Source organism: Xyrauchen texanus, chromosome 10, assembly GCF_025860055.1.
Source record: "Xyrauchen texanus isolate HMW12.3.18 chromosome 10, RBS_HiC_50CHRs, whole genome shotgun sequence".
Taxonomy (NCBI): domain Eukaryota; kingdom Metazoa; phylum Chordata; class Actinopteri; order Cypriniformes; family Catostomidae; genus Xyrauchen; species Xyrauchen texanus.
In genome coordinates, this window is record NC_068285.1 from 29,565,149 (window position 1) to 29,583,479 (window position 18,331).

Below are 18,331 nucleotides of genomic sequence, written 5' to 3' on the forward strand. Positions count from 1 at the left end.
TTGTTACTCTTTTGCCTGTATTGAAATCAGTTCTGAGCTGAGGCTCTTATGCACTTGCGCTGGGGTGCATTTCCCAAAAGCATAGCCAACTATAGTCCAACGATATGGTGTTTCCCAAAACCGTAGTCCAACGAACATTCACAAACAGCATTGCACAGTTAAGTGGTTGGAACAAAAGCACTCCACCTGTGGTTAGAGACATACTGTAGTTCCTTGTGTGGGCATCATTTCACTGAGCTGAGGCTTCTATATTTATTATTACATATACTCTATATGTACTGTATATATTAATTTTTTTTCCATACTTTTACCATGTTTACACGCATTTAAGAAAACAGCTTATTCCGGGCTTTTGCAGAAAGCGACATTCTGAAAAATCATGTAAACGCCATTTAAGAGATTAAAGGCTGTAAAGAGAAAGCGCTTTATCAAAAACCTTTTCTGTCAGAGAATATTTTATGTGTTTATGTAAACACAGAAGTGGCATTTATAGGTTTTTGAAGAGTGCACATATTTGTGCTTCAAGAGCGTCGGGCCATCCCGGAAGTCGGATGTAGACAGTCGCAATTTCTCTGCTGGCGAAACATGTATAATAAATCAATTATTTTTCATCCTTTCATTCTCAATCATCTTATATGTGTTTTGAATCTCTTTCCACTCCTAAATAATCTACAAACAAATAGCAAAAAACATAAAGATCAAGGCTTGAAAAGTAATCGCAAATATTATTAGAGAGCTTCTTATTGGCATTAGACCTCCTTGGATCTGGCTTTCATGCGTGGGTGTGTTTTTTAAATTTCAATTGGTTTTATTAGTTGACTGCCACTTAATGTATGATAGGCATATGGTGTCTTATTTATTGACACTGTGTTTAGAGGCACGCCTCTAAATTGTATATTCATTTTGGGGAAACACGCAAAAACTGCCAAGACGTGATATTTTTTACGCATCTGAAAGAGGCAATTCTCAAAAGACCTTTAAGTAGATCACCTCAGACCTTTTCTGCATGTGCTATCAAGTTTGTATCTGTTATTATAAATGCAAACATATTGTAAATCTGGACCTCAATGTTCTGAAATAACCTGGGTTTCATTCTCAGTGTTGTTGTGCTTGATACCATAGAGAAGCTACCGCACTAGATGCTGTAAAGCCCCACAGAGCAATAAAGCAGTTTGTGTCCAGAGGTCAAGTGCTCTTTCAGAATGATTCATGCTGGCACAACAGCCGACAAGTATTCTCATGGGATTTTGTGGAAAAAAAAAAGGATATATTGTTTCCTTGCCATTTGTGCTTCTAGAAAACGTTCCCTTTAATAATAATCTGGTGTCATTGAATACGAGTCAAGAAAACTGATTTGAAATAATTCTTAAAGAGCCACAAACACATTAACTCTTAAATAAATCCCATCTCTCTCTCCTCTCTCTCTCTCTGTTTAGCATCTTATTTGGTGACACATTCTTGCCTAAATAGTTTGTGTCAAGAGTGCCTTTATCACAGACACCAAGCCCTTTAAACACAGCGGGAGGCATTCTCAAAATCCTAAACTGTTTTTTTTGTTGTTTTTTTCATTATCATTTGGAAAAATGCACAGAATATGGCCACTGGCCAAAGGTGGATTATCTAAATGCCACTCTTTTCCAACTGTTTCCCAACATTTTTAAATTGTCAGTTTAAAAAAAGCACCTCAGGTTGTTCCTTACTCGGATACATTTTCACTTGATTATTAAAATTCTGTGCTGGTAGGCAAAGCTTTATTCCTTAAGAAATCCAAATCCCAATTATTTTGGGGTGTTATCCTCTAAAACCTCAACAGGCTGTGTATATGGAATAAGAACATGTTAATTTTTTCCCACATAATTGCACTCCATGTTGAGCTTACCGTATCTTTACATTAAATAGCTTAACATAACTTCATAACACATTGTGTTTGCATTCAGTAAATGCTGTGCATATTTGTGCATATGTGCCATGCTGATAGAACTTGATTTTTCATTAAGAGTAATCGCAGTGGAATCTCAACTCAAATATGTTAGAGAAATATGTGTGCTATATGTGGAAACGCTGAGTTCCCATTTGTTTACTGGTGTGTTGGATTTATTTTCATGGAATATGCGCTTTGAAGATAACAGATGTCCTCTAATTATGTATTTGTAATGTTATTTTAATCAGCTAACCCCACATAAATTCCAGTCAGTTTAAGAATCTAATAAATGGATAAACTGTGCTACTCTAGAATTTTGTATCTATTTCCATTGTTTTGGTTTGTATATTGTATATTCTTAGTTTTGAATCATTGATTTATATATATATATATATATATATATATATATATATATATATACACATATATATATATATATATATATATATATATGCTTAGGCCCCACAGAGAAATGTATCAAATGGCAAATTTTTTACAGGTTTAAATCTTTGATACAATGCATATGCGGTGCAATGCATTTGATATATACACATTGTATGTATGCCATAAAATCTTTGAACATGTAACTAAAAGTTGGGCAATATCTTCTGGTGTTTTACAGTGTACTTTTTATAATTATTGGATCAAATGGGCAGATTAAATTCATATCAAACATCATTGGCAGGAGAACCTTACAAGTGTACATTTCCAATGCATTATTAGACACTATACATACAGATATAAAACATTGAAAGCTGAAGTTTAAAATCTCAAAAATATTGTTTTCTCTGGCTGACTCTCAGTCTCTACAAGTATACCTGGCTTTAGCTGAATGGCCACATCCTTTTATTAGTCTCTATCATGCACAGTTGGGTCTCTCATACATAGTTTCACTTTTGACAGTGGTTTACATTTAAAGGCAATATGAAGAGATAGTGCATCTTGAACATATATCTTGCACGGACCGCCTGGTTCACGCTTGTGGTTAAAGTCTCCATTCTCCATACAGTAAATCCTTTCCTGTGTTTAGTATGCCCGGAACATGTATTGCATGTAACCCATCCCCCACCCTAATCCATATGGAGGCTGAGTAGCCTGCCAGGAACAACTCCAGACACCTTTCTCCCATCGCATACAGTTTCTGGAAGTAAAAGAAAGAAAGAAAAAAAGCAGACTACATTAATTGCGTTTAATCTTTAAACACGTTTAACAAACATTATGAATCACAGAAAGTAAAGCGTTACATTTCCCAGCCCTAGGTTCTGTGTGACTATAGCAGGTATTTAAGCTTCCTGGGTAAGATGAAATAAAAAGGAAAAACTGAGAACATTAAATATTATTAAATAATTAATTAAAAGTGGGGGTACAGACCTGTCCAGAACAAGTAATTTAGGCCATGCTTTTCACTGATGGATGGAGTCACACACAGTTATTAAAAATTCAGGATGAGTGCTATATTTTATAAGAGGTCCTTGACAAGTATGCAAAAGAGAAATGCAATTAATGCTGAGGAGTGTAGTCTGAGCTGCAGGCAATATTAAAATTAGTCGAATTAATAACCATGGGTGGGATCACCCCTCCTCTTTCCTGTTTTCTTTCCAGAGTTACTATGGAAACATCTCATTGACCAATGACTAAAAAAAAGAGCCTTGGTATTAGCAAAGGCAGCTGACAGTGTTAATTTTATTTATTTAAAACTTTATTTAAGACTATAATTTAATTGAATCTTGAACGTAAATATAAATGAATATTATAGTACTTTTAGCTTAATCTTATTTATATGCACCTTTAGTATGCAAATGATTTAATGGATAAATTATTGATATGGAAGCATTTTATTGAACTAATAAATGATCAAATGCTCTGTCATATCAAAAAGCACATTAATACATATACATTTATAATAAAAAAAAATGTCTAATGAACATTCATCACGCTGGAAGGTTGTAATACTGATGTTTACTGATCAAAAAACTGAATAAATATTGGAACTTTTTTTTAAAGCTCACACTTTTGTTCTAAGTTCAAAAATTAGACCAATAATAGCATGCAGATTTTGACACTCTTATGCAGTATCCGTCATTTGCATTCAGTCTCCATTTTATCCATTTGTTTAATCCTTTCTTCTCTCTCCACAGCTCAAAATTGCAGTGACACACTACACAGTCCAAATGGGACAATAGAAAGCCCTGGGTACCCGTATGGATATCCAAACTACGCCAACTGCACATGGGTTATTGTGGCACAGGAACACAACCGGATACAGTTGGTATTTCAAGGCTTTGCTTTAGAGGAGGACTTTGACATCCTTTCAGTTTATGATGGGCAGCCTAGTCCAGCAAACCTACGGACACGGTAAATATATTTAACATTTTTTATGTGCAAATGCCGAATTGAATCTTTGGCAGAACTTGAAAACTTGGAATTGCTAGCTAGCAATACTTGCTAACAGTAGACAATACAGTAGTCATAAAGTAGAAAAAAATAGAAAATATAAACATGGAAATCTGGATGCATTTTGTCCTGGTTTTAAAACTTAAGAAGTGTGAACAGTGTAAACTTTTCATAGTCTTTATAAAATCTTTAGCTTTACTACAATGTTGGGAAAACAGGTTTTTGAAAGTGTTAAAAGTGAGGTAAAGGGACATACTTTTTAGGCCTTTGTCTAATTTTCAGAAGACTGAAGCCCACAAATTGATTCAGTGCTTTTGACTTTATCGCCTCAATTCCTCTCTTGTATACTCAGAAAATAAGAAGAAAATAAAAGGATTCAAGCTCAATAGATTGAACAAAACAGATATCATCTGGGGGAATGTCCTTAGGGCCTTGGCCTGTGTTCCTTTCCAAAGCTACCATTTTAAAAAGCTTGCCTACGTTCACAGATGCTTTTGCAGATATTTTTTCCCCTCCGGTTAATAGAGTTCTATAGAAAACATTGCTGAAATACTGTGAATGTGTTGCTTTTTCATAACTTTTTATGTTGCCTCATCCATTTAAAAAAATATGTGTGTGGAAAAAAGATGTCAACAAGGGCACTTTGAAGATTTATTTTAAATTATTCAATTATTATTTTATTATTATTTATTTATTTATTATTTTTCATACAGTTTGCATAGATTCAAGGACAGCCTTCCCCATAGCATCACAATTCCTCTGCATTCTTCGAAAGTTGACCTTGTTTAAAAAGGGATATTTACCTGCCTGTACGATATTAGTATAAGCTGAACTACATGCCCTGTAGAAATAAAAAATAAACTGAGATGATACCCACATCCTGTGACACTGAGTAGTTTTGAAACCCAGCCATCGATATAACATGGTGAAATTACAGTATGTGGAAGTTTGCAACTCCTATTACAATAAGAAGACAACGGACATGCCAATTTTTCAGTTTTCTTAGAATCTGGATACATAGCTGTGCCTGAGATGGCCCTAAGTTCGTTCAAATGCAGAACGATTGCTGCAAACTAAGCATACACTTCCATTCATGGGCTAATTGAATTGATGACACATTTTGAATGGCTTCAGTCTCAAAACAGCTACTTTTGGGTGACCCAGCTGTTCGATTGCCTCTGCCTACAAATTACTTTCTAAGACTCTCTCTCTCTCTCTCTCTCTCTCAGCCCCACCCCCCCCCCACCCCACCCCCTTTCCTTGTTCCCTTCAAAATACTGTAGTCATTGTGGACCATTGCAACGCATTGCCTTCAATCTGTTATCTTAGATCTATACGATAAATGTACTCTGTCATGGTTGGTTTGAAATGGTTTACCCAGATAAGCTACACTATTTTGTATCTACATTTCTGTCCCTGAATTAGTTTGATGTCTTTGCTGTTACCACACAAAATACTGTATTATCCCTCTTAATTTATGTTGAATCAATTCTGATCTAAAACTTAAACACTATGGATATGATTTATTTTAAGAGCTAAATAAAATGGAAGTGTGGTTTTATCCACCCAATTATGAAATTATTAGTTAGGAATTAAAGCTGTTTGCATGTTATTTTGGGTGGAATTGAGTTTATTGTGTAAATGGAATGGCTTTAAAATTATCTTGTGATATGTGCAGTGTTAGGGAGTAGCTAACTACAAGTAGTGAAGCTACTAACTTAACTAAATTTTCAGTAGCTTGACAGTAGATCATCTGCTTATAAAACAGTGTAGCTTTTCCAGTAGCAAACTACTTTTTCCAGCAAGTAACGGTGTGGCGCGACCAAACGCTATATCATATTGTGGTCAGATTATAAATAATAACCTTCTTTATTTCATAGAAGCCAAAATTCTACCGGTAAAACATCTGACGAACTGGCAAAATTGCTGCTCAGAATCAGGCAGTAGTGATGGGTCATTCATCAACAAACAAATCTTTTATGTGACTCATAAAATGAGTAGTCTCAGAGAGTGATTTGTTCATTTTGTCAGCATTGGAGAGAACATGCCCACCCCATATCTTCCTTTGGGGAAAGATCCATTTCCTGAAGAAACACTATATCTTATTTCTTATGTTTAAGAAGAGAAATAACCTTCCTTCATTTTATGGGGTGCCCCAACCCATTCACATTCCATGTGGAAAGAGACAATACACACATATTAACATTTGACATTTTGACATATTAAAAAAAATAGATTGTGTCAAAAAAAATTATAAAGACCACATTCCAACATCGGTGCTATAATCAAACCCTGAACGTCCCCCAGCACAAAACAAACAGAAAAAAGAAAAATGTGTGCATTAACCCTGCGGACGACAAAGCCAACCAGTGTCTATCCTTTTTAGCTCAAACAGTCCATGAATGCCTACGAGAGCCCCCGCAACAACTTTGCCATCAGATTTCTCATGTCCAGTGTTTCTATACAAATTTTGTGAGACAGAATTACATAACAGAAGAAAATCTATTAAACAAACTCCAGCCAATAGGCAGAATAAACACAAAGAACGTGTAGATTCATCCACATAACTTTTCAGAAGGTGTGTTCCTCAACAAAACAAGCTTCAGCCACTAGTGGAACCAGTACAAAAAAAAAGCCATTCAGATTCCTCTGGCAGTCAAATGAATGTTCAGTGAGCCAGCCCATTCGGCTGTTACCTGAGTGCAACAGATGACCCAATCACACCAGTGTCCTGCAAGAAATACTTCACAAAACAAACTCCAACCAATAAGAGGCATAAGCACAAAGAATGTGAAAAAAAGCAAAAAAGGTGCCCTATTTCCTCGGATGATCAAATGAATGTTCAGTGAGTCAGGCCCAATCGGCTGCAATGTGATAATCATACAATGACTTACTCCTTCCATTGACTTTATGAAAGACATCGCTTGGGGAACATGTAAATACTTAGCGGCCATTCTTAGCATCTATTCTCAATTTGGCCAGGAACATAAGTGCAAAAGCGACCTTCTGTTAGAGTTTCTTGCATTCCTTGAATCAATCACATTTCTCTCTTTTTGAATTCGCAAAGTCTGGGAACAAGAACATTTTGTGGTTCTTCCAAGAAAGCCATCCTTTACTCAAGTCAAATCAAGTCAAGTGGTTTTTATTGTCGTTCAACCATATACAGTTAGTACAGTACACAGTGAAACGAGACATAGGACAAACACAGACTAAATAACATACCTACATAAAGTGCACGTGCAAACGTGTGCAAAAAGTACGGGACAGTACAATAAATTACAAAAAATTAACAGGACAATAGGCACAGTGAGAGACAGTGCAGCGCCGACCAGTACACAGTAGTGCAAAAAGATCACAGTTTCTAAAAATGCCAAATGTAAACATAACATACTATGAGATAGTGTTCTATGCACATAGCAGTTATTGAGGTAGCAGCCAGCTGATCTGCACATCCTCTGAGCACTCAGGAATGTTGTCTGGTACAGCAGCCTTCCGTGGGTTGACTCTACGTAGAGTTTTCCTCACATCAGCCATGGTAAGACAGAGCACCTTGTCGTTGGGAGGAGGGGTGGTCTTCCTCGCCACCACGTCGTTCTGTGCTTCAAACGTAGCATAGAAGCCGTTCAGCACATCTGGAAGGGAGGCATCTTTGTCACTGTAGTTGGTGATGACCTGGATGCCCTGCCACATGCGCCGTGTGTCGCTGCTGTCCTGGAAGTGATTGTGGATTCTCTGGGCATGTGCACGCTTTGCCTCTCTGATGGCCCGGGACAGTTTGGCCCTCACTGTTCTTAGGGCTGCCTTGTCGCCTGCTCTGAAGGCAGAGTCTCGGGTCTTCAGCAGCGCACGCACCTCCGCAGTCATCCACGGCTTCTGGTTGGAGTGTGTGGTGATGGTCTTGGAGAAAGTGACTGTAACAAACTTAAGGCCAGGAGGGTAAGGAGAACACAGGAAACTGGTTTCTTCGTTTCACAGGTACAGCCTTTAATTAATGATCTCCAGTACTTTACAGCTTCACAATAACACAAAAGTTTTCCAGCTCAACAACAGATCTCTGACTCTCTCATATCATGCCAACACTAGACTGGCGCTTGTTTATCTTCTCCCTAACTGGAGGTTCTGTGGCCAACTTTATGCCGCTCTCCCATGCTCACTGAAATTAGAGACAGTTGTTAGACATAATATAGCTCAGGTGCAAGCGCCCTTACCACTTTCTCTCCCAGACGGGCGCTTGACCACGCCCCCGCTGCCACAGTGACATCATCAATGTACTTGCTGATGTAGTTGGTCACTGATGCTGTGTATTCCTCCAAGTTGGTAGAGTCGCCATATGTTGCAGCCTCCCTGAACATGTGCCAGTCAGTACACTCAAAACAGTCCTGAAGAGCAGAGATGGCTCCTGCTAGCCAGGTTTTCACATGCTTCTGGAGCAGTTTTGTGCATCTGACGAGCGGTCCGTATGCTGGAATTAGCATAACAGAGATGTGGTCTGAGAAGCCGAGGTGGGGGCGGGGCTCCGCCCAGTACTCGCCTGGCATGTTTGTGTAAACAAGATCAAGCGTGTTTGCCCCTCTCGTTGCAAAGTTCACATACTGATGGAATTTAGGGAGCACTGTCTTGAGATTCACATGGTTGAAATCTCCGGCGACAATAAACAGTCTGTCAGGGTGAGCGTTCTGCAGTTTGCTCATAGCCCCATACAGTTCACAGAGTGCAGGTGGGAATGTAAACTCCGGTTATAATAACAGTGGTGAATCCCATTTTTTTACATTTGCAAAACAACTGATAAAATTGTGGTTACCTCTGTCTCTGAAGTAATATGTTAGTATTATTTTCCACTTCACGTGGGTAAGTGTGATCAGATCTCTATCCAATCAAAGTATACACACATTTGAATATCCAGACACTCTCCGCATATGCAAGCATGCTAATGCCAGATGTAAAGGGGACCTATGTCACAAAGTACTTTACATTTTTTTAAATTCAATGTCAGATATATGCATATTATCTCTGGAGATGCTTGAACCAGTAAGCAGTAAGTGTAGGTGAAGATTTCAATATCTGTCCCTCTAATAAGGGCTGTGCAACCGATGTTATTGTGGAGGCATCTGTGGGGGATTTTTCTTTTTCATATACAGTATTTTATACTGACATGAATGTGATGTCCACATATATTATGTTTAACCTGTTGTTTATCATACACTGTGTTTTAGACATAAGAATTGAGGATATGTGGGCACATTTAGGAAAGAGATTCATATAATTGAAGCCTCTACAACAGTGGTGCTCAATCTTGCTCCAGTAAATCCACTTTTTAGTTCCAACCCTTCTTTAATGCACCTGCATGCAATTTTCCATTGAACTTCAAGTGCTTAACTGTAGTTAAGCACTTGAAACAGAAGTAATCGTTATCAAGCCAATAGTAGGCTAAATTATTTTTATGTAACTAATTGAAATGGCATTCAAATATAAGCTGTAAAAGGGAAATATTGGTTTGGGATGCGCTATGTTTGGATAACTTTTCCGTGTCCTCATAGAGAAGGAAAATACAGTAACAAAATGGCATCAAAGATTTCTTAGTCTGAGATATTTTCTGTTCTACATAATTACAATCATGTACTGAGGTAAGTACAGCATTTGAATAAATATTATCTTTAATGCGCACTTGACTCTGATGGACAGTAGCTGAAAAACAGACACGGCTGGTCACATTCAGTAGTCGAACGGACCATTGGGGAGACACATCTCATCAGAAACAGTATTGTAGAGCTGCAAACAGGTACAGCAATGCACATCAAATGTACATCAAATGTGCTGCTTGATCCACTTCATCCCGACCTTCATCGCAATGAAATCCCCATTCTAGTCTAATAAAAACATGATGAAAAGTACATTTGCCGTTCAGCTGTTTTTGGAATACAAAATACCAGTCAAATATAAAATCTTAAGTATCTGATTATATCAGACAATGCTGCACAAATAAATTGTAATCATTTTTGTTTTGTTCCATTATTAAATATTTAACTTCTCAATAAAAACACCCTTAAAACGATTGTAAGGTTTTCTGAGAAGCAAAATTGCTTAGATTTATGTCTGCAAAGATAAAAACATTTTGCCAAGGGATATTCAAGATATATTCTTTGAAAACAAGTTAATATCTTAATAAATAATGTATATTCACGGTTAAGTATCTAACCTTTGGGTACATGTGACATTTACAGCCATATCTCTTATAATACAGTTTCTCGTACTGTTAAGCATACGGGTATAAAGGGAAGCAGGGCAGCGAGTGTCAGTCAGGATTTTGCACTGAGGAGCCGAAAATAAGGTACGGCCCTTTACAGTAGTAGGTCTAGTGCAGTGGCAAGAGGGACACAACGTCTCGTACCTTCCCTCGGGGAACAGAGGTTACAACAGTAACCATGGCGTTCCCCTTCTGTCACTCACTCGACATTGTGTTGAATGAAGCACTGACTGTGTTACGTGAACTATCAAGACAGTTGCAAGCAGGCTACTACATGCTCCCCAACGACCCCAAAGAGATATCACATACAGACCTGAAGTTCCCCGCACCCCTGAGCAGGGGGAAGATGTGCTACATGACTAGCCTGGGAGCAAGCACGGCAGCCGCGGCCTTTTCTCTCACTATGTCTCTCGCATAGGACGTGAAGCAGCTGGGGCTATCTTAACGCTATGAAATGCATCGGAGTAGGCAGTCTTTCCTGGGCCTATTTCAGGGGGAAGGTCCTAGTCCCAGTCTAGTGGGAGGTAAAATGTGGCAAATACAACATGAGGGTTGTGAAGCCATACGTGGGACATGCACGGTGGTCAGTCCAGTCTAATGAGGGCGGACTCTACTGCACGGCGACCGGGGCAGCGGGGCTGCCCAAGGGAAATGCGGGTCCGCTGACAGGGGGACCATACCGCAGGAAATACATCACGGGGAGTTTGCCTGAAGGGAACTAAGCCTGTGGCGCCCGACCCCAGTACAGAGCACCTGTGACTCGTAGTGGGTCTGGCCGTGAATTGCTCCGCTGAATTCGCCAGTCAGAAGGCTAGGGAGGAGAACATCCAAGGAGCAACGCTCAGTGGCTAACCTGGGATAGAAGGCGCACTGGATCAACTTGGTGTAGGGTACTGTGTGCAAGCGGAACACCCAGTCGGTTGTGCCGCGTTACCGAGTTCTACCGGCTCGGACCTGACAAAACACGGGAGACCGACTCAACCCTGAGATTGTAAAATCTGGCAAAGGTATTGGGTGTTGCCCAGCCCGCTACTCTGCAGATGTCTGCTAAGGAGGTGGCATGGGCCAGTGCCCACGAGGATGCCATACTTCTCGTAGAGTGTGCTCGAACCCGCAAGGGGGCGGGCACGGCCTGGGTGTGATGAGCTAAGGAAATAGCATCAATGACCCAGTGAGCCAACCTCTATTTGGAGACGCCGTTCCCTTTCCGCCGTTCGCCGAAGCAGACAAAGCGCTGCTCAGAACATCTAAAGCTCTGCGTGTGGTCCAAATAGATACGCAAAGCACGTACCGGACAAAGCAACGAAAAGGCTGGGTCTGCCTCCTCCCGGGGCAGCACTTGCAAGTTCACGACCTGGTCCCTGAAGGAGGTCGTAGGAACCTTGGGCACGTAGTCTGGTCGCGGCCTCAGGATAACGTGAGAATGTGCCAGACCGAACTCCAGGCAGGTGTCGCTGACGGAGAATGCTTGCATTGACAGAGGCAGCATCTATGCGTATGCATATTTGTTATGCATACACATAATCTGACTTTTGTGGTTACGCACACTTTTAGGAAGAATGAGGCCCCAGGTGTTTACTATTGGAATCAAATTCTGCTGAAAAGTATACTCCAGGAGCTTGATTGAGTGCCCTTTTAAAACATACTCCAGACTAGATAAAAGGGGTCTTAAAGCAATTAAATGTTTCTCTGACTATCAGTTGACCATACAGAGACCATACAGGTCCTCCCAGTCTGACAAACCATACCAATCACCTGCTGACTCTTCACTCAGTGCATTTTAAAATAAATTCATGACCCTGAAATATATATCTACTTCTGCTTGTTCTTGGTTACCATCTGACTGGCAGATTCTTAGGGATGGAAGGACCTTCAAGGAGGGGGAAGGGCAGCTTAAAAGTTACTGGGCTGAATTTGCCAAAAAGCTACATCACTTTTGTGTGCAGAATGTGCTAAAATAGCACTGAGTATTTATATTAATCCTTTGTCATTCCTTTGAGCGCAAGCACACATAATTTCTTAATTAAACAGATTAATTACACATTGCGTCTCGTTCATAAAATTCTGCGCTATTTGCTTGATACGATTAACGTTGGAATTTTATTTAAAAGAGATGTTTGTGTACATTTTCTAGCAATATTGTCAGCAGTAATTCATCAAATGATGATCAAATACCAAGTAACTAATGAAAAGTAAAATTCTTTCTCTACTTCCTCTCTTGGCTTCCTATATTGAAGAGTTCTTGCAGTTGGTGTGTGTGGATCAGGTGAGAAGTTGTGGCCAAATTTGTTTAATTGCTCTTATTTATTTGTTTAACTCCAAGGCTGATATGTGGGTATCTACCCAGCAAGCTTTTATGAACGAGCAAGCCTCCAACCAGTGCTATCCAATCCCATTAAATCAAACTTGTTCATCCTCCTATTCCGGTACTGTGTCAGATCCAAATCTGGTTCTGGCAGCATTCGGTGCAGTCAGTCTAATGGCAGTCAGTGTATGTATGAAGTGAATTGAGCTTTGAAATGGTATTGGATCTACTCAAAATCAAAGAGAATAAATAAATTGTAGTGTGCCTTGAATTCTGTCACCTTTTATGCTTTTACAGAACTTATTGTGAAATATCTCATTTGAGATGCTGTCTATGATGTCCGTTGTTAATAATTGCTACTTGCCCTCAGATTCACCTTCAGCGAGTCCAAGTTAATGTTTTAAAAATTTCGTTTTTGATGCTGTGGCTGCTGTTTAGATTCATATTTTTTCAAAACATTTCATTAAATGGTTTAGATTGTGCAATATTGAACATTAGTATGTCTTTAATGGTGTCTGAAAGAGCCGATTAGAGTAGTGTGTGAATACAGGCTGCAGTTGGCCGCAGTGGAGGCTGTAGCTCATGGACTAATACTCTCCTCTGAAATTATTATCAGAAGAACACACAGGCCTCTGTAAGTGCACCTGGTGAAGAGCTGTGATGATGAGTATTAAGGTGAAGAAATTGAAGTGATAATGAGCATCAAGGTGCTGCTATAGTGTGTGTGTGTGTGTGTGTGTGTGTGTGTGTGTGTGTGTGTGTGTGTGTGTGTGTGTGTGTGTGTGTGTGTGTGTGTACTTGGTTAAAGTTTGGGGATCAAATTCTGCCCAAAAGTGAGCTAAATCTGAAAAAAGTTTCCTTTTTGGAAAATCATTGAGGATGGAAATTTGACTCATAAAGCAAATAATTAAACAGTTATGGACTAGTTAAATAATTAAACTAGTTAAAGCTAGAACCACTTGAATCTGCATGATGTTTATCATTAATAAATAAATAAACAAAGAGATAATTATTTTTGTACTGCCCTGATAAAGATATACTGTATATATTACATATATATAAATTACATATGTAGCCCACCTCAAATTATTCTGTTCAAAAGTTGACATACCCTTGGTTCTTAATATGGTGTGTCGCTTCATCAATGGTCAATGACTGTTTGCATATTTTGTGATAGTTTTATATGAGTCCCTGCTTTGTCCTGAGCAGTAAAGGCCTGTTCACACCAAATCCGTGACGATTTTGTGAGACAAACCTCTGACAGAAGTTCTTTTCACTCCGAGTCTGTAAAAATGTAATTGATTTTTTTTTTACTCCTGTACAGTAGGTGGCGCTGTTGTTATTCCAGTCTCCTGTCCGCACCTTCAGATGTTAGAGATTAATATATTGAATGCTGTTAAAGCATTTATTTTCCTTATTTGGCATACCTTTTTATTATGTCCTTTCCATGGTGTTGATTCATTTTGAAGATTATATAATCTGTTTTTCTAGTTTTCCAGTGAGTGAGATGAGTAAAGAGTGCTGTTAGACAGTTATTTGCAAATGTATTTTGCTACGAGTAACTTTCAAACGGACTCCTGAACCCAACTTCTCTTTTTATAATGCCTGGATAATATAACACAAGGTACAGTGGTATGAATACACATGGAATAATGCACATTAAAAAATATCAGTATAGTATAAAACATATATTAAAAATTAAATAAATGAAAACGTCTCGAGTTACATGTGTAACCCTTGTTCCCTGAAAAAGGCGGAACGAGATGTTGCGCTGCTAAGCGCTACGGGGAACAGCTTTCGCTGTGAGCCGAGCTGAATAATGTGTGGAACACGTCAATGAACATTGACCGGAATTTATAGCCTCGGCTGATGTAATCATTAGATGCACCTGAGGGCAGGCTATAAATGGATACGTCACCAGGTGTCGTCAGATACTTCTTTTTGAAGAGCAGTCCTGGGACGTCCCAGTGCGGCATAGCAGCGCAACATCTCGTTCCTCCTTTTTCAGGGAACAAGGGTTACACATGTAACCCAAGACGTTCCCTTTACAAAAGGCTTCACTACGATGTTGTGCTGCTAAGCGCTACGGGGAACGCAATACCCACGCCGCCGCACTTGGGGCTGTCCGGACCCCTACGGTTGTGCAGTGTACTCACAAAAACGCGAGAGGTCTCAGACATGAGCTTGAGATATCGACTCAAGGGCATAAGAGCCCAGAGTAGCAAAGCATCTAACCCACAAAGTTCGATGAATGTGTGCAAAGAGAACCCTATCGCAACACGAACTTGTCATAAAAACTGATGAATGTGAGCGGAGAGGACCAGTCTGCCACATCACAAACTTGTTCAGGCATGAGCTGAGATGTCGACTCAAGGGCATAAGAGCCCAGAGTAAAGCATAGCATCTAACCCATAAAGTTCGATGAATGTGTGCGAAGAGAACCCTATCGCAACACAAACTAGTCATAAAAACTGATGAATGTGAGCGGAGAGGACCAGCCTGCCGCATCACAAACTTGTTTAGGCATGGGCTGAGATATCGACTCAAGGACATAAGAGTCCGGAGTAGCAAAGCATCTAAACCATAAAATGTGATTAGCGTGTGCGGAGAGTGCCAACCTGCCACACCACAAACTTGTTCGGTGTCAACTCAAGGGCGTAAGAGCCAAGAGTGGCAAGAACATCCAAACTATAAAAGTTTAATGAATGTGCGCGGAGGACCAACCTGCCGCACCACAAACTTGCTGCAGAGGGAGACCTCTAGCCAAGGCTTTAGAGGAGGAGAGCCCTCTGGAAGAGTGCGCCCTAAAACCTACTGGCGAAGCTTGTACGCACGCCTCGTAGGCCCGGGCAGTAAGGTCCCTCACCCAAAGTGACAACCCGGTCACGGCTTCAAAGTGAAGAACTGCTGCCCTGACTTTACGCCACTAGCAAATGCGGTGGACATAATTCTGAAGGGCACAGACTGGACAAAGTCTGAGTAGTCTTTAGCTGCTCCGGCATTACAAATGGCAGGGAGCAGAAGGCTTAGAGAATGACTGGCCAAGGGTCGAGAAAGGCACCTTGGGCAGGTAGTCAGGGTGAGGGTGCAAAGAATGCTCTTGGTCCTACCTGGGGCAACTCAAAACAGGCCAGCAAAAGAGACAGAGCCTGTAGGTAGCCAAGTCTCCTTAGAGACGTAATTGCCATATGAAAAACCATCTTGAGAGTCAGAAGTCTACCAAACGCTGACTCTAGAGGTTTTAAAAAGGGGGGTCTTACCCTATGAAGAGGTCCTAGCAAGGATGCCCCTTAGAGGGCACCCCGCCCACCAAGGCGTGGCAAACCGAAGTGGAAGCCACATAGAACCTGGCAGTGGCGAGGCAAGTGCCCGCTGACAGTTCTTTCCACAGAAAATCCAGAACTGAAGCAAACTGGCAGTTAGCTGGTTCTGTAATTTGAACTTATTAGAAGGAAACGCATGCAGGCGCATGTGTGCCATGTATGCGCCACCACGATCAGCACCCCGAGGGGGGACTGGGTGACTCGGGGAGAAGTAGAGGAGACATTGCGCTATCAACAGAGGCGAAGAGGTCCTCTTCTGCCCTGTAAAATCTACCCAGATCAGTTCCAAGGGAGGGAGCCCTAGCGCTTGCAATGGTCTCGATAACTTCAGGAGAAAGCCCTGTGAACCTCAGTTGGTACCCTACAGGGGCCAAGCATGAAAGGTTTCACAATTCGGGCCGGGGATGAATATGCCCCCTGAGCCTGAGAAAGAAGGTCCTACCTGTTCGGAATCGCCCAAGGCGAGCCGTCGAGGAGAGATATTAACTCCGAGAACCATATCCTGTTTAGCCAGCGCAGCGCCATTAATAGGAGGCAAGACCCTTGCTGGTGAACATTGCCAAGACTCCTGGGAGCAGAGAAACCGGGGACAGAAACGCATACAGACGCATTAAGATATTTTTTTTTTTTTTTAGGGGTTCTCCATGTGCGAAAAAGCTCTTAATGGAGGTTTATCAAAGAAGGGAAGGAACCCATGAGGCGTTCCCTTTCTTAGATTGGAAGATAAAATCTATCCCCTAATTTGGAGCGTTTGGGGGTCTCTTTTTCACGTGGCCAGACCAATCTGGCAACCGCACGAGTAACAACATCGAGCAATTCCTCCGTAGATTTTTTATCGCGGACGGAAAGCTCGGAGGCGGGAAGAGAATAGCGATCCACCTCATGATCCGAGAAGCGTCGAGATCATGTGAAGAAACAGCTGGGTTTGGGGAGAGAGTGAGAGAAAGGGATCAACCCGTCTCTTGCTCCTCAGCTAAAACCATGCAAGAGCCCCACGAACGATCTTCTTTTCGAGAGTGCTGACTCCCAGAAGCAAGCGAGGCGAGCACGACGCACTCTGCCTGTTAAAGCAAATCGCAGTGCTCGCACCCACCTTGCTGCAACGCGAGAGCAGCGTGCTCCCAAACAAACAGCAAAAACTGATGTGTGTCGTCTTCAGCTATAGAGCGAGAAGAGGGGAACACGCACCGTTTGCGGCTTTCAGTCATTCTCTCTTTTTTAGAAATATATATATATATATATATATATATATATATATATATATATATATATAATATTTTCTAAACAGAAGAGAAAAGAGAACAAAGAACAAAGTTCACTGCACACTGTCTAACTGATTCTAACTCCTAACAGAGGAAAGAAAGTTTTGACAGGGTGTGTGAAACACACAGAAACAGAATCGCTCTGCAAAAAAGAGTTTCTGACGACACCTGGTGACGTATCCATTTATAGCCTGGCCTCAGGTGCATCTAATGATTACATCAGCCGAGGCTATAAATTCCGGTCAATGTTCATTGACGTGTTCCACACATTATTCAGCTCAGCTCACAGCGAAAGCTGTTCCCTGTAGCGCATAGCAGCGCAACATCGTAGTGAAGCCTTTTGTAAAAGGAAAACTGCTCACAGTCTTTTCTTTATTTAAATTATTGCAATAGTTTTTTTTTATTTAGTTTTTTTTTAATTATAAGGCAAATTGTATTCCTCAGGATTCATTTTATTCTTGAACAAACACAATGCTCTCAGTCAATCCAAAATGTTATTGAACATCAAGCCTGAATATTTAACAATGTAAAAATGAGATTTGTGTTTCTCTGGGGAATATATAAGTGTGCTATTAGTGTGCACAATTATTAGGCAACTAAATTACAAAAATTATTTCTTTCTACTCAATTGTTTATTCTCAACTTTTAGAGTAGGTGAAACAAATAAGTAACACAAAATTACAATGAAATAACATTTTTGGCCTTTCAAAAATATTCAGTGACCAAAACATGATGAAACATCCATCCATGGAGTCAGTTTCTTGATCTGTTCATGATCAACTTTCGCTGAAGCCGCATCCACAGCCTCCCAAATGTTGTTCAAAGAGGTGTATTGTCTTCCCTCACTGTAAATCTCACATTTGAGAAGGACCCACAAGTTCT

At 40.5% G+C, this 18,331-nt stretch overlaps 1 protein-coding gene across 1 annotated transcript in view; it reads left to right on the forward strand.

Annotated features, from left to right (window-relative positions):
- LOC127650708 (CUB and sushi domain-containing protein 2-like) overlaps window positions 1-18,331 on the forward strand; it is a 467,844-nt gene that overhangs the window by 22,726 nt on the left and 426,787 nt on the right. Inside the window, exon 2 of the mRNA XM_052136305.1 lies at window positions 4,060-4,276. Within this exon, the coding sequence (XP_051992265.1) occupies window positions 4,060-4,276 (217 nt within the window). The remainder of the gene's footprint in view (window positions 1-4,059; window positions 4,277-18,331) is intronic.